The following is a 26337-nucleotide window of genomic DNA, read 5'->3' on the forward strand; positions in this document are numbered from 1 at the left end:
CTGTGTGTTATTACTCACTTATTATACACCCCCCCCCCCCTTTTTCCCCTTTTATAATCTTCAGTCAAAATAGAAAAAATTGAAAACATTTCATCACATTTTGATATAAACAGATTTTGGATGAAAGGTTCACTTTAATAACAGAGGCATGATAAAAATGTGAAATTGATTTTAACAATTCTTTGTTTTTAATTTTTTTTTATAATTTTTGAAAATATCAATAAAAAGTGTAATCTCTTTTATATTTTGAAAACTAAAATTTAGCTACTTATTTTGGACTTACAATTTAATTGCTGTCCAGCCAGATATAACATTAATAGTTTGCGACTGTGCTGTAGTGCCCTACTGGTGTATTGTGACTTATCTAACACATCTCTCAATGTCTGTAGACTATGTGGAATGTCCAGTGGTACAGATACTACTCTTTGTCCATCTTTACCTGCAATGGAAACTTTTCTATAAAATGTTGAAAACTGATAACTTCAATGTTTTTTTCTGCATGTCATAAGCTTATTTGTCAATTTAGCTTTAAAGTAACTATACTCAGACTAGATGATTTTAGTACAATTCCGAGACTGAAATAATGACTTTATGCAGTTCATTCAGTTTTCTAAAATAACTATAAATATTCAAACTTATTTGCCCAATTTGGCCTAAATTAACCCTACTGATACTAATACAGTTTTCATAAGAAGTGTGAGACTGTAAGAATGAAATTTGGAGTCCATTTTTTATTTCTGTTTTTCAAAAAACTATAATTATTCCATCTTTTTTTTTTATTTAACTTAGTTTGCTAGTATATTGTTCAAAAATAATCCACCATCGTTTGGGCTATTGGAAAAGTAGCATGCCCAATGTATCAAATTGTCTCAGCTGCACTTTTTGTTTTTTTCTGTTGCATACATTTTCATTTCATATGTTCAACAAACATTTTACTGACTAAGTATCAAAAGTAAAAAAACTTACTTGTGTAGACTCCGTGTCCCATGGGATCAATCTGTGCTCCAGGTGATATCTTAGACAAGTTAGATTTGTCTATATGAGTCAGTAGTTGGGCATGCAGATAGTCCTTAGCAGTCACTACACCTCCAATTTTCTGCATTAATGACAGATAGTGAGATTGTGGTGGTCCTTCACCCTTCAAGCTCTTTATTTTCTTCTGTAGCTGTCTCTGGGCTTGTACAAGTATAGGAATAATTTGTTCACCATACCGATCACTGAAGTAAATAAAATATAAGTGACTTCTGTTTCTGACAATCTATGTATGGGTAATTTTAAAAAGTGTTGAACATATTGAACTATGAAACTTTGTTGTCAAAGTTGTATTTCATGAATAATCAACAATGATCAAAATAATTAAACAAATATTCCTGAACTATTTAAAATTGTTGTTTGAAACAAATACATAGGCTGAACTAAAGAAATCTGGTTATAACATGTTTTTCATAATTAAAGAGCTGCTTCAACAATTTATTCAATAAACTATTTAACTTTCTAATGTGTAATTCATAAACTATTTAGCTGTTGTTGTTCCAAACATATCTTACATGAACTATTCAAATATTGGTTCAACAGTAGATGACCTTTGGAATTGTATTTTTTTCTTTTTTTTTATCGAATATCAAAATTGTTGTTATGAAAATACATTTCCTAAACCTAAACTTAGGTTTCAAACATTTACTTCATGCATTATTAAAGTGTGCTTTTTACATCAACCATTATTCTAAAAATTAAAACCTGATATCTTGCTTTTCCTTTATAGAAAATTGTCCTTTTGGCTCTTGCAAGCAAATTGCTTCACACATGTTCAAAGAGAAACTGAATTGTTCTGCTGTCAAAAATAAATATAAACTTAAATATCTATAAGTCTACTTACTTTGTCAGAGCACTAAACCTAAGGGCAATGTCAACCAACTTCTCCCACTTCTGTTCATAATACAGTAATTCTATCACACGTAGAATCAGACGCTTCACCCAACGAATGTCCAATGAACTCATATCATCCAAGGGATTTTCATGCTTTAAATTTGCTCCTCCCTTCTCATTTTTAATGTCCCCAGTCCATGATTCAAAATAATCTCCCAATTTTGTAGCTTTCTTTTTTGCCTAAAATTACACATTGTGAACAAATATTTATCAAATTAATGTTTTCAATTCAAATTTATTTACTTTGGTAGAAAGAAAATAACAGGCATCAGTACACAATTTTTTTTTTTAATTTTTAATTTTTATTATTTATAACTTCCAATTTACAACATAATATACACAAAAATAATAGCAATATATAATATATAAATCTATAGATATAATCTAATCAATACATCTTTCTATTACGAAGCAATTTTTTGGTTAATCTAGCAGGGACTCTGAATTTCAGCTTAATTTTGGATAAAAAATTTAGATAAAAAATGTCTCTCTATCTAAATAAATTCAATTTTGAAGACTGTAAATATCAGAAAAATAAAATACCTTTAATGCTTGAGCTTCCAGTACATTTTGGAATTGGACCATCATATCCAGAATACTGTCGGCAGCCATGTACATTGGCATCCAGACAAGTCCTCTGAGTTCATCAATGGTCACAAGTCCTTCCTCTCCTCCAGGCTGAGAACTGACAGCTCTGAGTAAGGCTGTATGGGCACAATTCCATAAAGCACGACAGGAATTCTGTAGTAAGGTCCAATGCTGTCCTCTATGGGCTAGTACCTATAATATTTTATGCTTGAATGATTTATCAATTTTTTTGATGATTGAATAAAAGTTGTGTATGACTCATGAAGTAAACTTAATACTTGAATTTCATTTAAATAGACCATAGTTTTTTCATTTATTTGTTTTTTGTAATTCTAGTTAAACTAAGAAAAGATTCTGGGTCAACATTTGGGATAATAGTTCATAGACCTTTTCTTATACCCCCTTTGTACAATTAGTGCTGGTATTAAAAAGAAAGACACAAAATTTATTTATTTGCATGCTCATTTATTCTTATAGTACACTGAATTTCATAGGAAACATTTTTGCCCTAGTTGGATAGTTTTTGTTTTTTGTTATTTTTTGCTTTATTTTGGTTTTTTTATCATTTGTTTTCTTTTTTTCTTGTACAGTACCAAATTTAGAGGTAAAACCCAAATAAAAGAAAACATAATGTAAACGAAATTAACAACCGAATACTTACAATAGCTCTGTTGAAGTATGCAAAGGATTTCTTCATAGATTCCAATGTAATTTTAGTTGATAGTATCAAAGTATCAATATTCTTAGGCTGAACCTTAGGAGGGTCTGCATTACTGGCTTCAGATCTATATGTCCTAGGTGTATCCTCCTGCTCTGGTGGAAAGAAATACATTGGTGGTGGAGGAGCACCTGTAAAACATAAACAGTTATTGTTATATTTACATACTTGCAGAGTATTGAATTTTTTTTTTACCTTATTGCATTTCAAGAAGAGTTACATACTCAAAATAAGTTCTAAATTGCTCTGACATCTGACATTTTTTTGTATTTCTGTGTCATTAGGACGTAAGTTTTCTGTGAATAAACTCTTCATAGATATTTGCTTTAAACTTTGTCTACAAAAGACTCATCAGTGATGCTCCAAATAGAGTACAAGGTTGAAGGGCAGTGAGGACCCCAAATGCAAGGTTTTGTCAATAACAGCTAAGGCAAACAAAAAAGAAAAAACATTAAAATCCCGGATCCAAAATTATGATGGAAAATTTTAAGTCTCAAAACTTAATATATCCATTTTCCAGTAGATAAATCATACATATTTCGATTCCTTATTCATTTTCCTCCATAAATATGTGACTCTATGTACCATACTGTTCCCCTGACAAATGAATAACAGACTAGGCTTAAACACAACCACCCATACTTCATTAATTTGAGGGCCTCCAATCTTCCTTAACCCAATAGATATTGGAACTACCCATACCAGTAGCTAAAGCAGCTGCTATTTCAATGCCAGTAGCTGTAGTCCTTGGTCTCTCATCAGCTAAGTCTAGGCTTTCATATACACGGTCCTCCCTGCTGGCCTTCATTACCCTCTGTAGTTCTTTCTGATCTTTCTTTGAGAGCTCAACATTCCTTGATGGTCCTCCTTCCCAGCCAACAATTAGGGTACCAGATGTCTCAAATGTAAACCATTCTTGGTCAAGGAAATTAGTTCTGAAAATAAGAGAAAAGTTTTAATATCTAGATCCACTTATAATTGTATATTTCTATTGATAATCATAATTCTTTGAAAATTACAAAAAATATTTTACATTAAAATTTTATTTCATGATTTAATTTCAGGTCTGTATTTTTCACTTCTAGAAAAAGCATGTTCTTATTGGTGACTATTTTGTGTACTGGTTTAACCATGGTTAGATGCATGTTATTTCTTGCAAGATTTACCACACTTGCTTCATTGAATTCATGTTCAGTTGGTATTATAAAATTTGTGTCAAACAGGAATATCTGAAAATTGGTAACGCAGGTACCCCTGACATAACTAAATTCAAGACCAAATTTAAAATCATCAATACAGAAACTTGAATTCAATTTAGGGAAAGTAACAGCTGAATGAAGGTGATTGCTATATACCACAATAACAGCAAGACATTTTCCATAATTAATCACTTACTTATACAAATTACTGCTGTATGCTCCCATCATTTTATCTCTGGTCTCAAGTTTGTGAAGAAAGTTGGAAAAGTTACTCAATCCTTGTATTAGTGACATCTGTGAAAATGAATTAAATTCAATTTCAAACAAAGTCGTAAATGCATATAAACTATTATAATTACATTACATAAATTAGCTTATTTTCAATGATAAAACAATATTGGCAAGGTATGTCTTATTCCTAATAAACTGCAAAATCAAATGACTGGATATCCTTTCCATGATAAAGTTACAACCATGCATGATCAAAATACATTTAACTTAACCTGTAATGTCATGGTTATAGAATATAATTGTAATTATAAGAATTGAATGCTTCTTTTTATTATAATGTAGGGTTGTAAAATGTGTAGAAAGTAAAAATCATTTACATACAAAAGGATTTTTACCATATAGCTACATAACATGTAAAATGTTAATATGATAACAAACAAAAACAAATGGAAGGTATTTGTATTTGATTGATTGAATGATTGTCAAAGTTAAGCTCCACTGTTCTTTTTGGCATTAAGTTTTCATTGGTAGAGGAAGACAGGATTGATGGAGAGAACCACTGACTTTCAACAGGAAAGCAGCCAATCCTAGTCCAGTAAGATTTGAGATGAACCCAGTGTTCTCCCCAGATATTTCAGTTAGCATCATGGTAAACAAGGAAATTTGAAATACCATCTTGTTTCAAAAAATTATAGCATCACATTCATAACATAATCTATAGGAAAACCAATTCAGATAGCATCACATTTCAAAATATAGCATCACATTACCATGATGCTAAAAGGCCCTAGGGAGAACACTGGTCAACCCACTTGCCATGTGCAGAGTTCATACTCACAACCTCAATGTTGACAGGCTAGTGATACAGTAGACCAACTATTTAGATCACTCAGCCACAGAGATACTTAACGTGTACATGTATTTGGTATTTACCTGACACCGCCATGGCATCTCATCCATACACCACCTCCTCAACTTCTTCCTCTTTACTGACATTCTGAAGATTTCTGGGAAATATTTGGAGCAGGTATCAATTGCCTAAATGAAAATGCAATTGATCAAATTGAATACAAATACATAGAAAAGATTTTAATTGAAAGATGAAATTTATGTGATGATTATAATTGACAAAATGAAAATTGAATTAAACAGTTTTGAGTCTCAAAAACGTTAAGTCATATTTTTTATGCTATATTTTGTAGTGTTGTCAACGGTTAACCGGTTAACCGGTTAATCGGTCGAAAGTCCGAATACCAAATACCAAAAACGCTAACCGGTTAACCGGACTTTTTTCAATTTCGATAGATTTGATATGCATTTGTGTTGAAAATCAAATCATTAAATAGTTATGTTTTATTTAAAAATTGTCGTCGTGGTAATTAGTTTGACAGATCAATTGTCCAGTATATTGATTGCTATTGTTAATCCTAAAAACATAAAATTAATTAGAGTTCGGGGCAGGATCTTTAAGAAACATAATTAGTAAACATGTTTTTTTAACAGCAGGGCTCACGCTACCAGGCGACTTGGGCGAAGAAGTCGCCTTCCCGACCGTCACTTCGCTTTCCCCGACCCCCAAAAGCGAAAACAAGTCGCCCTGTCCATGACGATACTCGCTTTCAGTCGCTTCCGTCATCGGACATTTTCAATTTTTACCAAGTTGATGAAACATCAATTTTTTATTGATAATTAAAGAAATTCAGACATAAACTATTCATTATCTTTAGAAAAGAGGTTGAAGCATTGTCTTCGCAGTGTGTAGCAGGTTATTTGATAAAAATACAACTTTTTATCACTTCGTGCATTTCTGCAAGTTCCGGTGCTTGTTACTCGAAAAACGTACATCAACCTAAATTTCGGCGGCAAAATAAGTTTGTCACTTCATTTAAACGTGATAAAAGTTGCCCCCAGTAAATGTTTAATCCATTTATTGTATTAAAAACGTCATGTTCCTTTCCAAATAACTTGTCAAACATCGTTTATTTTTGTAAATTTTCTTGCATTCGTCCGCCATTGACCGATTTCTAAACTACGGATCTGAACCGGACCAGCTATGATCGAAATCCGTACTTTTACAATAATTACTACCGACGCACGGATGGAACAGCTGACAGAAGAATATTGATCCCAAAGGGAAAAAATACACATACCACACGCATTAAGAGACTTTTGGTTACATCTAATTGATTGGTGTATATAATTCCCTATATTTTTTATGGATTGTTTCAAACTATTGATTAAACTTGCTTAACTCTGAGACTATTATACTAATAGCAATATATTATGGCCCAGCTTAATATCTTTTATATTTTTTTATGAGAAACACTGAATTTCATACACAAGATAATTTTAAATTAAATTGGAATTGATATATTATAATTTCTTTACATTTTTTAAAATATTTTTTTTTTTATAGTGCTAGATATTTAGTTGATAGTTTCTCACAAGAACCCTTAGTAAAACTTAAACAACTTTTAATTTCAAATGTTACTTTAATTGTAATTTTTTTACTCAGATATGAATTGAACAATATAAAAAGAACATTATTTACATATTGCCCTTTATACTATTGTAAAATCCAAACATTGTAGCGCACCGCACGAATGAGCACTTCTCCCTATCAGTTTCAAAAAGAGAAGTCACTTCTCCCTATAATTCTGAAGTAGTGTGAGCCCTGAACAGTAACTTTAAATCAGTAATGAGATATAATTTTACTAATTACTTCGTTATTTCGTTTTCGATCTAATATTGTGTAAACCTTGTACATTTAAATGTGCAACCTCCGTAGTGCAACGGTTAGACTTACTTTAAATTCAGAAATTGTGAAATGCAAACCAATGTGAATGTACTCAATGTATACGTGAAAATACGAGTAACATGCTTAAAGAAAAACGCAAACACAGTGAAGAAACATGTCGTACAGCATGTACAATGACCTATAGTTGTTAATTTCTGTGTTATTTTGGTCTCTTGTGAAGAATTGTCTCATCAGCATTCATACCACATCTTCTTTTTTATAATTAATAATTTCAAATTGAAACACACCCCATTATTTTCGGAGACAACAAGAGAAAAGGAAAGAATAATCGGTTTCAGACATATGACATATTCAATTCTACGAGATTAAGATTTTTTTTCTTATATTTTAATCTGAAGTTGGTACAAACGCTATTATAGTTGATACGGTGTATTTGATTATTAAAAGTCAAACTTCGCCAGGAATCCTCACAGACAAGCCTATAATGCTAAAGGAAAAACTTCAATTCTAAAAGCGTATTTATGACTTTGATGAAAGGTTGTCAAATTGACAATCATACCACATCTTATATCTATGTGTAGGGTTCTTTTGATAAGGCTTTCAAACACCAACTTAAATTACCAGTTAACCGGTTAATCAGTCGAACGATTATCCGAGTAACCGGTTAGGCAAAAGTGTACGATTTGACAACACTAATATTTTGATCAAAAGGAGCAGAGTATTTAGTCCAGAAAATGTATCAAGAAATCCTAAATTTCTGTAAGTTTTGATTTGTTTACTATTTCAATATAGAATATATTGAAAAACCAAACAGAAAATAAAATGTGTATATTTACTGAATGTCAATTATGGACTTTGTGATTAGGAACTTGGCACATTGTGTAGCTTTTAAAGACACCTCTATATGTCTTCTTGGAATTAATCTCACTGGACTGCTGTCTCATTGGTATGTACCCTTGATCTCAATTTATTCATAATCATTTTTACAGTTTTCATTAATAATTTGTTAGCATTTTTATAGTACCTTTACTTCTGCTTCTTCTTGAGCCTGTCTAAGAACATCATTGGCTATCCTAGCAGTAGATTGCATTGGCTGAAATACACAATTACAAATAAATTCTTTATAATTCAGTATAAAATATTTTCAGAATTTAACAAATAATGACGATGTATAAAACTTTATATATAAAATTCACATATTATTCAACTTTACAAACAGTAAAAGTTAAAATTTTAATTTTTTGAAGGCTTCATGGAAGATTAACATGTAATTGTTAAATGTGTTACCTTCTTTAAATAAAGAATATTATCATTATAAAGGAAAAAGACGAAAAACAGCAACAAAAACACTGTTTCTTAACTTTTTATTTAATCAAGTGCTTGCAAGTATTTTAGGAATTTAGGATTTTTTTAGTGGATTATTTTGGAAATTACAAAGTTAAGAGCCTAGCGATAAATTTGATGTCCTCTTTGACATGCCTATTCTTATAATATTCTATATACCCTAGCTTACCTTGTATTTCATTCTTTTCTTAGCTTTATTAGGAGACTGTTTTGGAAGTTGTGAAGCTTTAGAGCCAGCCATCTGAGAAGCAGCCTTAGAAGTACCAGCCTGTGACACCATTTTGGACTGTTTAGATGCAGCAGTTGCTCCTGCTCCTTCCTGAAATACCAAACAAAATAATGAAGTCCCTTTTCTTTATATGCATAAATCCTTGGAAATATTTGACCATTACTGCATGCCCATTTTACTTAAGGTAAATAATTTTATATATATTTTTTTTTTAAACTTTACAATTTTAAGTAAAAAAAATTTCATTGTATTATAATTGTTATAATTATTTTTTTTATTATTTTTTTACTATTATTAACCAGTCAGTTGGAAATAAAATTTTAGACTGGTCAAGAAACCAAAACTACAAGTGATGTCATCTGACTTAAATAAATATAATAGATTAAGAGGAGCTATGAACTTTATGAAGTTATACAATTATTCAAATTGATTCAATGTATCAAAAATCAAAATTAAGTTAGTTCTTTCAGCTTTGAACTTAACAAAATTCCCAAACTTTAGAAAAGTGCAATTTAAAAAAAAAAAAAAAAATATTTTCAAACAAGAATGTGTCCACAGTACACGGATGCCCCACTCGCACTATCATTTTCTATGTTTAAAGGACTGTGAAATTGGAATAAATTCTCTAATTTGGCATTAAAATTAGAATGATCTTATCAAAGGGAACATGTATACTAAGTTTCAAGTTGATTGGACTTCTACTTTATCAAAAACTTTAACCTGAAATTTGCACTATCATTTTCTATATTCAGTGAACCGTAAAATTGGGGTCAAAACTCTAATTTGGCATTTAAATTAGAAAGATCATATCATAGGGCACATGTATACTAAGTTTCAAGTTGACTGGACTTCAACTTCATCAAAAACTACCTTGACCAAAAACTTTAACCTGAAGCCAAAAACTTTAACCTGAAATTTGCACTATCATTTTCTATGTTCAGTGAACCGTAAAATTGGGGTCAAAACTCTAATTTGGCATTTAAATTAGAAAGATCATATCATAGGGCACATGTATACTAAGTTTCAAGTTGATTGGACTTCAACTTCATCAAAAACTACCTTGACCAAAAACTTTAACCTGAAGCCAAAAACTTTAACCTGAAATTTGCACTATCATTTTCTATGTTCAGTGGACCGTGAAATTGGGGTAAAATCTCTAATTTGGCATTAAAATTAGAAAGATCATATCATAGGGAACATGTGTACCAAGTTTGAAGTCGATTGGACTTCAACTTCATCAAAAACTACCTCGACCAAAAACTTTAACCTGAAGCGGGACAGACGGACGAACGAACAGACGAACGAACGAACGAACAGACGGACGGACGAACGAACGAACGGACGCACAGACCAGAAAACATAATGCCCCTCTACTATCGTAGGTGGGGCATAAAAAACTAAACTGTTGTAAGTTGTATCACAACAACCACTCGTACAACTAGATTTGGTTAGTAATTTACACAAACAACAGCCCAACAAATGACCCTCAGCAAGTCTTCTTTTCACACACATAAAAAATATGGTGACTTAAACTAGTATTTCAAGTACTTAGTCAACCTTAAAAACGAATCAGGTCTATAAACTTTTAACAATAAGCATATTGAAAATGCTGATGATGTTATCTATTGTGTATTGCCAAAATTCTCTTATTTGTATAACGATAAAAACAGCACACATAGATATTGTTAAAAAATACACATGTTGTCATAACTACAACATAGTTGTCACATAAAAACAAATTTGACACTATTTATAAATCATTCAGATAACAAGAATGTGTCCCCAGTACACAAATGCCCCACTCGCACTATCATTTTCTATGTTCAGTGGACCGTGAAATTGGGGTAAACCCTCTAATTTGGTATTAAAATTAAAAAGATCATATCATAGGGAACATGTATACTAAGTTTGAAGTCGATTGAACTTCAACTTCATCAAAAACTACCTTGACCAAAAACTTTAACCTGAAGCGGGACAGACGGACGGACGGACGAACAAACGGACGAACGGACGCACAGACCAGAAAACATAATGCCCCTCTACTATCGTAGGTGGGGCATAATAAAAACAGATTAGGTATTATATTTGCCACTTTCCCTCTAATCCATAGTTAGTTTCTTTGACACAGTAAACCAATTCACTCATATTAATATCTTAATAAATAATATTAAAGACATATGATTTTAACTGTAGAAAACTTCTCTCCAGAAAGCATCTTCATAGAAGCAAGCTAAAGAGCGATAAGACAGGATACTGATTGACAATAAAGTCAGGTTCTGTATATCTGCAATTCAATCTCGCTATAAAGAATTACCTCCCCTTAGCAAAATTTCAGTTTCTTACTTATTATTTGGAAGTGTAATTTCAAACTTTTAAAATATTATTTAGAAGTACTGCAGAGTATAATTTTACAAAATATCATTAAATATAATTCTACATTATCAAAAAATCAAACAAGAGCTTTTTTCTAAGCTACAATCTCACCAAATTGGACAGTTCTGAGATGAGATGTGACAGAGAAATATCCTGGCATTTGAACAGTGTTCTCCCCAGGATTTTTGGATAGCGCTGTGGTAAGCGCGTGATTTTCGACAATTCTCAGTAACTTTGTCGCGGCGCGCGGTTGGTTTGTAATTGATTTGTTATGTGTTTTTCTTATATAATGCTATTGATGTTTTCTCTTGTAATGATGTCCTCATCATGCTCATGGAAGTTACCCCTTTGTTTGCTAATGTTATTGTCTGGATATAGACATGATAGAAGAAAAGTCTTTTTGTCTCCATTGTAAATACATATAATCCTCATATCATCTGTCTATAAAACCCAAGGAGAAGTCTTTTCCATGGTGGGTCTATACCAGACTGCCTAGATGTGAAGATTTCTTATCACTAACAGGTGATGTTGCAGAACATATAGGACCAACAATAAAGTCATTGTCAGCTTCTGTGAGAAAGTTTTCAATGACAAGATTGGTATTTTTTACATTTACTTTTATTAACATTTCTAGCAAAGTACAACTTTTCAATAAAAATCAGTATAGTATTTCAAAGGAAGAAATGAAATTGCCCTTTTAATAATATTCAAATCTTATCAAAGACTTGCTTAAAAAAAAGGCTAAAATATTCCAATTATGAATATGAAAGAAATCCTTTAAAAATATTTTAAAGAGATTTTTTTATTTCAAAGGTGAATTACCAATCAAATACATTATGTATGCCAATTGAAACAACTACCACCTTTAAAGGTTTTGTTTGATAATTTTATAAACATTTGAATACATGCCACCAGATAAGTTTATCAAGATTTGACAATACTTCTTTTAGGTCTTTCCCTCCCAAATTATCTCCCTTACTGGCTGACATAACTTCCTGGTTACACCTGTGTCTTTTTTTAGCATTAAATACTATTCCTTATCCAAGCCATCCTCTGTTTACATTAAATTTAAAGCAATATTTAATTAAGATATATTGATGATTGGTTGACAAATATCGATATTTTATATATATTTACACAAAATTTTCGTTTTGTATTATTCTCTTATCCATTTGAAAAAGAGCCATGTATGGTCAAGTAATCGTAAAATACGGGCTTATAATGAATCCCTTGATAACAGGGATGCTTCTTTCAAGCAATACAGGTTCGACAGTTCGGTTGTAAACGCAAAAAAAGTAATGATATAATCGTAGATGGTTCAAAAAATGGTCGAGACAACGTTGTCAGGGAAGGGGGTAAAACTTCCCTTATATAATTTAGAAATGAACTTTTCAGCATCCGAGACATGTATTATATGTCTCTGTTAGCACTGTCCATTCCTTTCATACGTTTCGGCATCTTTATAAAGCGAAAAAATGTAGCAGTGTTCTGTTAACCTTACGACGTTTAACTTTTTCAAATCTTTGTTTATTTTGATCTCTCGACGCCATTTTGTAAAATTTATTAGACTGGTCCCGCGGAGTTACTTTAATACAACGGAAATAATTCTTTCAAACATCGTTAACCAGTCAATCACGTGATCCGAAAAGAAAAATAAGCGGGAAATTTTAAAAAATACGAAAAAAAATATAGCGAGGCGGTTGAACGGGATAGCGACGCGGTCAGTGCAATAGGACAGCGGGAAATTGAAATAGCGCTGAAAATCGCGGCGCTAAAACGGCCTGGGGAGAACACTGTTTGAAAGACCATTGATAATCTGTTTATTGCAATTTTGGCTATGACCTTGTTGATGATTACATTGACAACAGCATGTGCACCAGCATTACTTGAAAAATTATCACAAAATAGTGTTAATAAACAAAATTCACGAAATCATGATAAAAGTTGACATTTTACAACGAGAAATATTCAACCATGTTTCTTAATATTGCTTGCACTTGAAAAACTGAAATTTCATGAACATTTTTCAAAGGGAAATAATTCTTTATAGCCTGATTGAGGACCTAATTGCATATATACAGAACCTGAAAATAACAGCTACAAACACTTTTACATATATAATATATACCTGCTGTGGCAAAAACTTGATAAGAAGGGAAAAAAAAGAATAATAGATATCTTTCTCATTCCAAATTCACTAAATTTAAAACTATTGTGTTTTTTAACTTAATAAAAATATTATGCTATGATATGTTTACAACTATAACTGAATCATGAGATCTATATAAAATATTTAAAGGTAACAAATTGTCTTTATTATACTCTGACAAAAGAGAACGTGTTTTTGCAGACAAAATGACATGAAGGTGTTTTTGCAGACAAAATGTCATTTTGTTTTCCATTTATCTAATAAAATAAATTGTAAAATTGAAAGTAAACAATAAATAAACAAGTGAAACTGCGAGCTACTGCTCACTGATGATACTCCCGCTGCAAGTGGACAATTTTAATAGCGTAAAAATATGCATGCGTTTGGAAAACAGGAAGTTGTTGAGTGATGAATCTGAAAATGCATCACAAGGTATAGCTGACTTGTATAAATCCTGAAACCAAATTTCAGAAATCCTTGTATTGTAGTTCTTGAGAAAAATGTGACAAAAACTTTCAACTTGGCTATCATGAGTAAAATCATACAAGTGTTCCGTTAATAGGAAGTTGTCCAGTGATGAATCTGAAAACGCATCACATGGTATAGCTTACTTATATAAACCCAAAGCAGGGGTATAATAAAAGATTTCTAAATGATAACTTCAACTTAACCTTGTAACCCCTGTAAAATGTACCTTTTCTTTACTGTATTCTGCCATAGCTACAGCAAATCTTTTAGGGTCTTCCTGTGATCCTGTCTGCCCCTGTTGTTTTATTCCAAGGTAATGTTCATTTCGCCTAAAACATTAAATTGAATCAGACATATCAACACTGCTTATATTTTAAATATTCCACTCAAACCTAAACAACCACTTCTATAAAAAATCAATTCAATTAACAAAACCTGTAGAAAATAATGCTAAATATTTCTCTTTCATCGTATACCCTCCTTATATACATGCATGATTATATTTTAATTCTGGCTTCTGCTTTTCACTGCGGAAATTGTAAATAGGCAAAATTTTAGTGAAGAAAAAATATCTTAAACCAACATTATGGATAGTTGTCATTTGATTTTGTGAGAAAATCTTAAACTGTATTATTTTTCTCAAACTGAAGCTAATTTAAAGACGTTAAAACTGGTACAGTCATTGTTCCATATTTTTTAGTAACTTCTGGAGGTTTGAGGTAAATATTTTTTATAACATCATTAAAATAATCATATTTTTAAATGTCAGTATACCTTGTGAGAGAATTAGTAGTTTCCTCACACCAATCTACAAGTTGAGTATACAACCCTTCTGTTAAAGCTTTTTGAGCAACTTGTACAAAGTATTCTAAATACTTAGGTCGTTTCCTGAATTTCACAACTAAAATAGAAAAATAAACAGAGGCTTTAGCTAGGTAAACTTTAATAGGAGATTCAAAAACATTATTCATTTAAAAACAGATTTCTTTTATTCTCAGATTGTTATAATATTAGGATTATCAACTGTACTTTATCATTCAAACTTTTTAATGGATTTCATTTTTGGAAACTTTTGATTAATTCACCTATAAACATAGTGCAAGTCTAGTATCTTAATTTTAAAATTTATTTATAGAGGTATTGAACAAATTATGTCTAATTTCTTTTCAACAAAGTATTTTCATACCCTAAACATTCAAATTATATATTTACCTTCTCTATACGCCAATTTACTTGGCAGGTAAGCAATGTAGGCATGTAGGACAACAGGATCTTCAAAGCCAGTCAGTTCATGTTCATAATGTGCTGCAAAGACAATAAAATCTTTCATGAACCCTGAATTAAGATTTGTAGAACCTAAAAAATTGAGGTGTTGCAAGCAATATCTTATCCTCACAACACCTCTTCTTGTAAATTTTATTCAAAGTGCTTTACGTCACAGTGATATCTATGGTTTGTTGATGTAGATATGGACTGCAGCCCTAAATCAGTCATGCATGTAAGTAGTCATATAAGTCAAGATTGTAATTTTTGTTTGAACTTTAGTATTAAGAACCTGTTGTGGCTTTTTTCTATTCTTTCTTCCACTACATAGGGCATATTGTTGACGTTAACATAACTTTCCACCTTATGTACGAGGGTTTGGATGGGGTTAAATGATTACAGAATAATGCCCTTAAAAAATTAAGATTAGAGAATAACGGTCAAAAATAATGAAGATAAGAGAAATGCATGGTCTAATTTTTTGAAGATTAGAGAAAAAAGGGTTAATTTTTTGAAGATTAGAGAAAAAAGGGGTGAAAATTAAATGTTTACAGAATAACAGACCCCCCATCCAGACCCTTATGTACATGTTCTACTGTAAAAACTTTTAAGTTGTAGAATTTTAAAATTATTTGGTTTTTTGATTTCATTTTATTGTGCTGGATGGTTGAAGTAAATATATTTACTATCAGTAAAATATTATTGTTGTAAGAACATGTTTATAAGAAAGAAAACTTGTTGATTAATAACAAATGAACAAACATTAAATAATCAGAAGGCATGCTGAAACTCAATGATATTTGTCTTTATTATTGCTGAATGAATGTACTTATATGGTAAAGACCTCTCCTCTGAATACAAATTTCATGCAAGTCAATTCTTTAAATAATTGCTAGCTGTTAAAAAATGAAAATTACACAATGAAACATCTGAATTTGACATCTTTAGCTAAGATTAGATAATTTACATTTTTTTTTCACAAATGATGTGGGCCACAATTTGAAAAAAATGTTTCTTGCAAGTAAATTTGTAAACAGAGTGAGGATCTTTTGCAATAAAACATGAGAAAAAAATAAAACCATTTCAACTTGAAAACATACCCTCTTCAACAAAAACCACTGTAAACATAAAATATTTAAAATGTTTTTCAAATACTTAGGCTTTACCTTATATTAACCTAACAACATAGGTTAATCTATCAAAAAATTTAAAACCAGTATAATTCTATAAAATCTTAAAAGTTTAAAATCACATTTAAATCAGATAAAATATAAAATAACATATGGTAACACTATCACAAATAGCATATATCATGAACACACACATTTTAATCAACACATATCTTGAAAGCACAGATCTAAATTAACATGTATATGAAAACATAGATCTAATTTAAAACATAATATTAAATGCATATCAAGAAAAACACATATCATTTAAAAAACTTAAACTGCTGTAATAAATAGATTATTATACTTTCTGTTAATTTTCACAAAAACTTCTATTCTATAAACTTACACAATTGGAAAAAACGACCAATTTTGTATATTGCATGCTTTAATAAATCAACAAATGAATTATAATTTTTATAACAACAGAACATACCCTCTGTCTCATACTCAGCTACAATACATATTAAACAGTTGTGATATGGCGAATATAACACTCAGAAATTCATTCAATTTGATAAAACTTACTAGCAATTAACAACTGAAAGGGCATGCATGTAAAATCACAAATAGGTTAACAAACTGAATTTTTAAGGCAGTTTACTGAAAACTGTGCGAACAAGATGTCATCATTTGAGGTGCCATGCAAACTTATTTCTGCTGAAAAAAATCAAATCGTTATGCCATCAAAACAAATAACCAAATAAAAATATCACTATTAAATGCACCAATTTCAAAGGTTATACATTTAGGCTACACATTTACAGAGCTACTCAACCATAATAAACCTGATGAAATCCACTTACTCTGTTTAGAAAGGCTATACATATGAGCTACAAGAGCCTTAAGTTCCTCGTTCATGACTGAATCTTGGTCATCCTTGCCAGCCCCAGGTGCCTTCTTCATCTTTTTCTTCATCTTAGCCAGAGGAGCAGATTCCGCTTCATTGTCCCCAATAGACTGGTCAATTGGTCCATCTTTATCTGGACCATCAGGCTGTTCTTTCTGGTCCTTCTTTCTATCTTTCTTCTCATCTTCAGCTGTTTCTAAAGCAAGTAGTTTCTTTCCAGCTTCATTGAAGTTGTTGGCTAAACCTTTTTGACCCCATGACCTCAATACCTATAGAAAAATAAAACAGCTACTGTAGATTTATGTATTTTCAGGTATACCAATTTATGTATTTTCAAGTATACCAATTTATGTATTTTCAGGTATACCAATTTATGTATTTTCAGGTATACCAATTTATGTATTTTCAGGTATACCAATTTATGTATTTTCAGGTATACCAATTTATGTATTTTCAGGTATACCAATTTTTGTTGATTGTGGTAACTTTAACTTTCTTTGATATTTGATTTTGTTGTTTTAAAAATTAATGCATATATTCCCATAGAAAATTTATAATTTGTTTAGCATTTAAATGTGTGGTATCTCTGTAACTACCAAATTCTAAAATGTGTTTATTCTGATTATCTTTAACAGTTTGCATCAATGTAAGAAAGTCTCAAGCACAGTTCAACATGATGCATTCAAAAGAAATTGTTTAACAAATGTAAACAAATCTGACAAAACCAACCAACAGTAAGATTTTTTGTCACAAACAATTTTTTCAGGGTAAGATATTTTAAGGAACTCTACTCTCTGATGTCTGTAATTAGACAATTTTCACACTGTTAGAAGTTCTTCATCAAAGAAAACTCATTATTTTCCAAAAGTATTTCTGAACATATATTAATAACCATGAAAAAACTACTTTTCATAAAAAGTTTTGCACTAACAAGGCAGATTTTTTTTTAATGGCATAAACAAATCTACTTATATACTTTAAAAGCTTAATGTTTTCACAGGATCTTACCTTAGCCATGTGATATGTAATACAAGCTGTCATGTGATGTAAACTATCAGCTATATTCTGTTGCCTCTTTTGACGCAAACCAGTTGGTATTTCTTGAAGTACAGCATGGCATCTTTGAAGTACCTGTGAAAAAGATGAACTAAATAAAAATCTTATTGGCTTTAAATGATCACAAACATAAAAATTTGAACTCAGTGCCTTTCTAAAAAATACTCAGGAAATAAGAGTTTTGTGCTGTTTTAGAAGACAACAAATCCTATTTCTGTTGCATTATTTAATTAAATTTGTAATAATTTTGTGAAAATATGGACTTCACTTGGAGAAAACATTGTCAATATGCAAAAATAAATCCTGACTTTTTTTATGACTAGAGACAGGAAAAATGCATCTTTTTTGTTTGGCAAAATGTTAAATCAGTATCTAACCTGGATAACAGCCACAGATGGTATCTTGTAGAATATCAGAGGAGCTAGTAGTCCATAACACTGTACAACACCTTGTAAAGCTAAGTTAGCTTCATTCAGCCAGCCAGCCATTTCTATAGCTACAATCATCTTCTCACATTCCTTAAGTCTTCTCAACTGAAAAAACAAATCAAAATTTAATATTGTAATATGGAAGTTTTTTTCCATAAAAAAAACTATAAGGGGAGGGGGTATGCAAAGTAAAATGCAATTGTATCGGGGATGGCCAAAAAATGTGCCTTCCAACCCTGGCCTATAGCGTTTCTTGTAAACTTGGCAATGCCAATGTATAAATAATCTACTTTCTTTAATTCTTTTATAACAAATTATATTTTTCTGTTTGAATTTTCTTGGCTCTTCACATGTTGCTCTTGACTAGAGATTTATTACCTCATCATACAAAATTTTCATCATGATGAAAGTAGCTCAAAATGAAGCAAGATTATAAAATTTTTAAAACAATCAAATTGAAATTTAAATAAAAATATTATGATGAAATATTATATTTACTTAAATATTGATTTGAATAAAAACAAATGTGGTATGTAAGTCAATGAAACTGCAACCTGAAGAGTAATAACCAGACATCTTTAATCTATAGGGTAAAAATTTGTTGAACAATTCAATACTACATAACTCACTTGTCCTTTAAGTAAAGGTCCTCTATCATTGATGACATCACAGAAAAGTTGTCCCTCTCTTACAGCAATATCTACATTGATGAAGATACTGGTCAGGAACTGTCGTAAAAGCACAGGGGAAGTCAGGCATACTACTTTCTGGTTTAATCTGAAATAACAAAAAATATAGAAATGATTCAGAATCTCAAGTATCCATGATTATACAGTATAATATATCTGAAGTTACAAATTATAGCAATCTTTAAGTGTAATTTTAAAAGCTTAAGTGTCAATAACTGTTTTACATTATTTTTTGTCTGTTCTATTCTTTGTGTGAAATATAAAATTTTAAAATAATATCTATTTTGTAGTGCATTAAATAACTGATGTTTAATTAAAGTCTAGTTATAATATATAATTTCACCCATATTTTGGACAAATTAAATGATACTGTTGTCTTTTTTTATCTGGTATGCATTTTCATTTTAGGCTTGATACTACATTTCTGGGTCTCCTATATGGTTATATTAACAAGTCTTTAAAATAAAAAGATTGAAAACAGCATGAGAAATTGAGGATTACTTCATCAAATCTATAGCAAATGCTCCTTCTGATTGTGTATTATAGGTCACTCTCTGTGGCTCAGGAGGCTCAGCAATGAAATGGTCCCATAGAACATTACAGGCCTGTTTGGCTATATCATAACATCCAACCTGGTAGGCAATCTACAATACAAATTGTATAGTATTAACAGTATGTATTTTCAAAATCTACATTCATATATTATTGCAAATCTTCCATCCTACCAGTATTAAAACATCATTCATAAACCTAGTAGAATTTTCTTAAATAAATATAAAATGCAAGTTTTTATTCTTTTAAAGTGTATTCTGTAGTACATGTAATATTAAATCCATCATGTTAATTTCTGATTTCTCATTATCACAAATATACATATATTTTCTCATAAGAAAGTCAAAGTGAAAGATACGAAAAAAAATCTCTAAAAGATCTAAATGCAAATTATTTCATAAATTTCATTATGTTATGGTTGTCACTTGAAATATTGAAGTTTCACTTCAAAAATCTTCAGCAAAACTTCAATGTAAACCTTAAGTTTTTGTTATTTTGGAAATACCCTTTTCAATATTGATGACAGATCTTTTTTTAGTCAGTACAAAACAATTCATCATTGTCCAGTTACCTGAAAATTAAATGAAGTCACTTACCTGACTAAGAAAAGCTAATGTCATCAGTACAGGTAAGGGTCTTGATGATGAGATTGGTTTAGAGCTATCTCCTATACCACCTCCTATAATCTGTCCATCACCATTATAAGCTGCTAAAGCAAAAACTTAAGTGTAGTCACTTACCTGGCTTAGGAAGGCCCAAGTCATCAGTACAGGTAGGGGACTTGATGCTAAGATTGGTTTAGAGCTATCTCCTATACCACCTCCTATAATCTGTCCATCACCATTATAAGCTGCTACAGCAAAAACATATTTCTCATCTGGCTTCAATCCTGATACTCTAAGTTCTGATTGGTTGCTTGGTACCTGTTATATTATGCAAAATAAGAATTAATTATAAAGGAGCTAGTGAGATCTGTTAATTGGCACCTTATTCATATGCAAAATAAAATTTATCAATAATCAACAACAAAAAATTTGGTTGCCTTCACATTTCTTCTGTTTTTTTTTGTTTTTTTATTTTACAGTTTATAACAAATTTCTGAAAGTTTGGATACATTATATTAGATTAAACGTAATATAATAAAAGAGAATTTACTGATTCCCGATTAAAAAAATAACATAAACGTATCAAACATTTTTTTAAATAATCTTTTTCCATTTTATATTTTTGCTTTTCTACAGACTTACAGATTCTCCAGTTCCTGGCAAGAAATAATCATTGAGCCTCACTTTGACATTACTTCCAGATGATGACCTTGCAAACAACTTGTACCATGAAACCTGAATCAAATAATATAACATAATCCAAAATTAAGCATATTGAAAATTAACACGTATAAATCCTTAAATAAGTGCAAATATTTTCAGCTTTACAATATTTTTATACTTCATAAACATCTTCTATTGGTGAGGCCTCATTGAAAATCTTTGGTTTATTGTTTTAAGCACAAATCAGGCTGTTAGATTTTTAAACCTTTTGTTAAACAGGCCCTTTTATAGCTTTCTATACAGTATAGATTTTGTTCATTGTTGAAGGCTATTTTATAAACAGTAAAACCTACAAATATAACAGATTAATTGGACACAAAAATATCCATTTTTTTTGGTTTGTGTGTAATGTTTGTTTAATGTCTCAAAATTGTTGCCTTTCATCCAATTTTGTACATACCTATATAAAAACTTATCTTTGTGTTAACAAAATACAGTACATATCCAACACAGAAATCATGTTTGCTGTGTTATATTTCAATTTTTTGAATAGATGTTTTAAAACTGATTAGCTTATCTTTTTCAGAAGCTAAACTTGATATAAAAAACCTGACAAAAGTTGAAAAAGTTTTTAGAAAAATTCAGATACTGTGAATTAATTTATTTTTCGTGGGTATCAATTTTCGTGGATTGATGAAAACTTACATTTCAACGGAAATTTGATTTCTCGGTTTTACCCATCTCTGCAAAAAAAGCCTTTAGGAAATTTGTAATTCGTTGGACATCTGAATTCGTGGTTTACATGTTTCCACCAAAATTGGTATCCAACAAATAATAGTGACTCGACAGTAGATTGATTGTTGTGATTTTAACTTTCAGTACTAATATTTCATAAATATTAAAGACAAAGTTAAGGTAGTACCTAACACTACAGGGAGATAACTCTGTAAAGTCAGCTAAATGTTTTAATTACGTTGTGTTGTATTAAGCTTCTCAATGATCAAAATTGGTGTTTGTCAAATTGCTATATAACCAGTGTATTTTTTCTGATAAAATGGTTGGTTCAAAAATTTAAAATTTTTTATATTTTTATTAAAGTCTCAAAGTAAATACTTTGACAAAATTTTATAAAAATTAAACGAGCTAAATTAATTTTAGTGAATGTGTTGGGTACCACCTTTAAGTTCAGATTAAACTTGACCATGTGCAAGAAAATAGGTTAACATTTTATTTATGGTGTAAAGCAAACTTGCCTGTTGTCCATCCTCAGATTTAAAAGGTGAAGGTTTGAATATCATCATGGTATCTGTCCTACACAGAAGTATAGGTGCTGTTGGTACTTTGGTAGGTTTAGGATCAGTAACTACAGCATTATTGACGGTAAATATCATTTTCTCCTCAGTCTGAGCTTTCTGTATACATGCCACAGCATCCTGTATAGTGAGATTGTAAAATCAGTTAAAACAAAAACATCCTTTGTAAATATCTATTGATATAATATTGTAGACATTAACAGTATTTTGTGGCCAATTTGGAGTGTAAATATCAATGGTTGGTACCAAAAGCTTTACAAAAATAGTTCTACTTTTACATCTTGGCATGGTTATGATTGACCTTGAAACTCCTACATATTGAAATAATGGTTTTAATATTGATGGCAAACAAGGGCACTAACTGCTCATTCTCCTTTTAGCATTAAAAGTTGAATCATTTTCATGGTGATCCATATTGTTCTCTTTTTCTGTAGATTTATAAGAAATATGTTCTTTTTCCATGGCAATCCATGTATGGCAACCTTTTCTAAGACTGCAATAATGGCAAAATCAAAGAAAAGAATTCTGATAGAGAAAGAACATTTAAACCATTCAAAATCTATGAGAACAACAAAATCACATTCATTTATCAAAATAAATATCAGCTGTAAATATTACTCGATTTATTTCACTTGACTGGGCGGAGTTTAACCGGTTCGCTGATAATAAACCAGTCCATCTATAGATAGGTGTTTCAGGATAAACTCATCAATAAAGTGTCCAGTCATTCTTTTGTAAATTTCTTTGATGACACTGATAGGTGATTAGAAATCAGTAATAATTATAACGGCAATCATCCTAATCACACACATCTTCAAGTAGACTGTCCGTATGCAAATTTTAAAAATGTAAGCTCCGCCCGATCAGTTGAAATAACATTGGTAATAGATGTAAAGTATTAATTTTTAGATTCTTGCCATTTATCTATTTTCATAACTCTAAAGTTACATCACTTTAAAGTTAAGATATTCTATTTCAACAAGAAGCAGTTTGATAGAAAATTTAACCAAACAAACAAAATTAACAAGCAGGCACACACTACCTACCAATATTTTAGTGCAATGATGAATCTAAAAATAAATTGCTTTCAGATATTTTACCTGTAAAAGTTTTTTCTGTTCTTTTGTATATCCTACACCATCACTCAATAACAGAGACCTCTGCATAAGCAGAAGAGATTTAGATAACTGGTTTCTATTACACCTGGTTAAAAGTTCTTCATAGTTCTCGACATAACTACTCATCATTTCTCCATTCTCTCCCTAAAAAATAATTCTCCATTAGGTTTTTATCTTTCAATCAAGTTATATCTTTTTAATAGGCTGGTAAAGAAAAGTTTGGTTGAACAACAACAAAAAATCAAGTACTTTTTGACAAATCCAAACAATTTTGCCTAAAATCCGAAGACTATGATGCATGCTCCTTTTGATATAGTGTGATATATTTAATCTTATGATTTTTTTTCCGAAAAAATGTTAGAAACTGATGCAAATCCTGTAAAATACAATATATATTTTTTGTTATGATATCTACAGGTAAGGTTCCAGTTTTTACAAGTCTTGTTGAAGACTAGAAATAAAAAAAATCTCATTGAATATATTAAGTTATCATTTTATATACACTAAATTATTGATAAACATAAAAAAAAATTAAGAGTTCAAATGAAAGTCAAACTTTCAAAATCAGCAGAAATCATAAATACAACAACAAACTGGCTATAATTAATTTAAAGTAGCATAAACATGCAGAAAATTCAAAGTTTTGCTATCATATTAAGTAACTTATGATTTAATATAATTTGCAATATTCTTGGTCTGTTTGCTTTGTTTCATGATCTATCTATTACTTTTTGAGATAATTCATTACTCTCCATTTATTATTTTTCGATGGATACCAATTTTCAGGGGATTTGCAGGTACAGGTGAAGCAACGAATAACATATTTTCAATCGGCTTTGTATACAGAGATTGGCAAAACCACGAAATCAAATATCCACAAATATACAAGTTTTAACCAATCCACGTAAATTGATATCCACGAAAATAAATGAATCCACATTAGTTCAAAAAATACTTTGTTCAAGCAACTTACATATTCCATTTTAGAACAAGTTCTTCTTTTAAATGGCTGATTACTCTTAGGTGCTGGTTCAGGGGCCAGACTTGTAAGTTTTATGCTGACCCTATGATACATCAAGATGAGTTCAAGATGGAGATCTTTAATAGTATTCCATACTGCCATGGCAGAGCCTCTCATACTCTCTGGTATTAAGTCCATTTTACTGGCTTGAGCATCCTCATCTTTCGCATCGGTCATTGTGGTTGGTTCCCTTGTTCTTGGTCCTGGCGCTTCATCTTCTTTTGTATCTGTTATTTTTGTATTTTCTCTTGACTGAGGGTCTGGTGTGAAAACATCTTCATTCAAGTCCTAAAAACAAAAACAAAACAATTTCTTTCACATGCAGTTGTATTATAGTCACTTCAAGCCCAAGAAATCCAAAATTGTCTTGAATATGCATGAAATGTTTGCCACTGAATTTTCAGCATAGCACAATCAAGCCAACAAACAAAACTCATAGAAAAAAGGCAGATATTTTTACTTGATTTTTCATTTTTGTTTAAAAGGTCCATATAGCCTCCAGTCAACTGATTTTAGACAATAAAATACCCTTTTGTTTTGAATTTTTGATCGTCTTAAAACTAGATATAAGTCACAGCCCTAGCTCCAAAGAGATATTTCTCACAATTTTATAACTTTATAGTATAAGAATATAGATGCTTTGAATCCTTATATCTTTATGGGGAAATGCAAGAAATGTAAAACTAATAAGTAAAATAAAATTTACAAATTCTAGAAATACTGATATCTAATTATAATATGACATGACACGTAAATGTTGTAATGAAAGTAGCTGGAACTATGTTCCTTTCTTATTGTATATTTGTTTGTCTATGTTGGAACGTCACTGACATCGGCGTGAACAGAAGTAAAAGCTATATGTTATTAAATATTGGACTAGAACAGCTGTATTCCTATATATCTCCTCTTGCCACTTCAAATGTCTGAATGACTTTTTTGATACATTTATAATACTTTTTTACTTTAACAATTTTTAAGAAGCCAAAATATTTAGATATTTCATTGACATTGAGCCTGAAATTCACACAAATTTTCATTAGTGAAAAAAGAAAATGTTGATGCTTTAAATGTTTGAATCTGTGTTTAAATGTTATTATTTCACAATTCTGTTTCTAAAGTTTTACGTCCACACATAAAAAGTTAATGTTTGACATAATATGGTGCATCGATTGAACAAGACTTTGTTATAACTGTTACAGTAACAGAACTTAATCACATTCAAGTACTGTCTAATTTGTTATGAACAGTACACCACCACATATTAAGAGCTAACCGACACAAAACACATATAACTTCATTGTACCATTGTTAGAACATATATGGTTAAAAATAACAAAATAAAGTTAAAAACAAATTTCCAAACATGTAAATGTTTTCAATAACATCTTGTCATTTCACATGTTAGGCAATTCAAAAATATTTTTTTTTAGCTTCACACTTTCTAATCAAATTTTCAAAACATAAAATGTGTTTACTTTTTTTTTCATCCAAAAAAAAAGGTTAAGAATGGAAAGGTTTTCAATTTGTATTTTCCACTATTAAATATTTGAAGCAATTCCAAAATTTTGTTGTGATTTTATCAAATAAAATTTAATTCATGAGGAAAGTGTTCATAAGCTTAGAATTT

General features: G+C 30.5%; 1 protein-coding gene across 9 annotated transcripts in view; it reads right to left on the reverse strand.

Annotated features, from left to right (window-relative positions):
- The window catches only part of LOC139486824 (cilia- and flagella-associated protein 54-like), a 66306-nt gene that overhangs the window by 27018 nt on the left and 12951 nt on the right, over positions 1-26337 (reverse strand). For 6 of the 9 annotated variants that reach the window (XM_071271878.1, XM_071271857.1, XM_071271839.1 and 3 more), the window contains 25 exons: positions 24663-24998; positions 23672-23833; positions 22512-22691; positions 21238-21330; positions 20731-20913; positions 19940-20082; positions 19379-19526; positions 18699-18854; positions 18274-18396; positions 17222-17534; positions 16852-16869; positions 16347-16364; positions 15196-15288; positions 14758-14884; positions 14210-14312; positions 8934-9083; positions 8445-8513; positions 5596-5700; positions 4628-4725; positions 3935-4167; positions 3176-3363; positions 2470-2706; positions 1877-2106; positions 967-1217; positions 284-439 (listed from right to left, as the gene is read on the reverse strand). In XM_071271878.1, coding sequence (XP_071127979.1) covers positions 284-439; positions 967-1217; positions 1877-2106; positions 2470-2706; positions 3176-3363; positions 3935-4167; positions 4628-4725; positions 5596-5700; positions 8445-8513; positions 8934-9083; positions 14210-14312; positions 14758-14884; positions 15196-15288; positions 16347-16364; positions 16852-16869; positions 17222-17534; positions 18274-18396; positions 18699-18854; positions 19379-19526; positions 19940-20082; positions 20731-20913; positions 21238-21330; positions 22512-22691; positions 23672-23833; positions 24663-24998 — 3913 coding nt within the window. The remainder of the gene's footprint in view (positions 1-283; positions 440-966; positions 1218-1876; positions 2107-2469; positions 2707-3175; positions 3364-3934; positions 4168-4627; positions 4726-5595; positions 5701-8444; positions 8514-8933; positions 9084-14209; positions 14313-14757; positions 14885-15195; positions 15289-16346; positions 16365-16851; positions 16870-17221; positions 17535-18273; positions 18397-18698; positions 18855-19378; positions 19527-19939; positions 20083-20730; positions 20914-21237; positions 21331-22511; positions 22692-23671; positions 23834-24662; positions 24999-26337) is intronic. The other 3 variants (XM_071271867.1, XM_071271899.1, XM_071271848.1) reach the window with 1 other exon arrangement.

Source organism: Mytilus edulis, chromosome 1, assembly GCF_963676685.1.
Source record: "Mytilus edulis chromosome 1, xbMytEdul2.2, whole genome shotgun sequence".
In the NCBI taxonomy this organism is placed as follows: domain Eukaryota; kingdom Metazoa; phylum Mollusca; class Bivalvia; order Mytilida; family Mytilidae; genus Mytilus; species Mytilus edulis.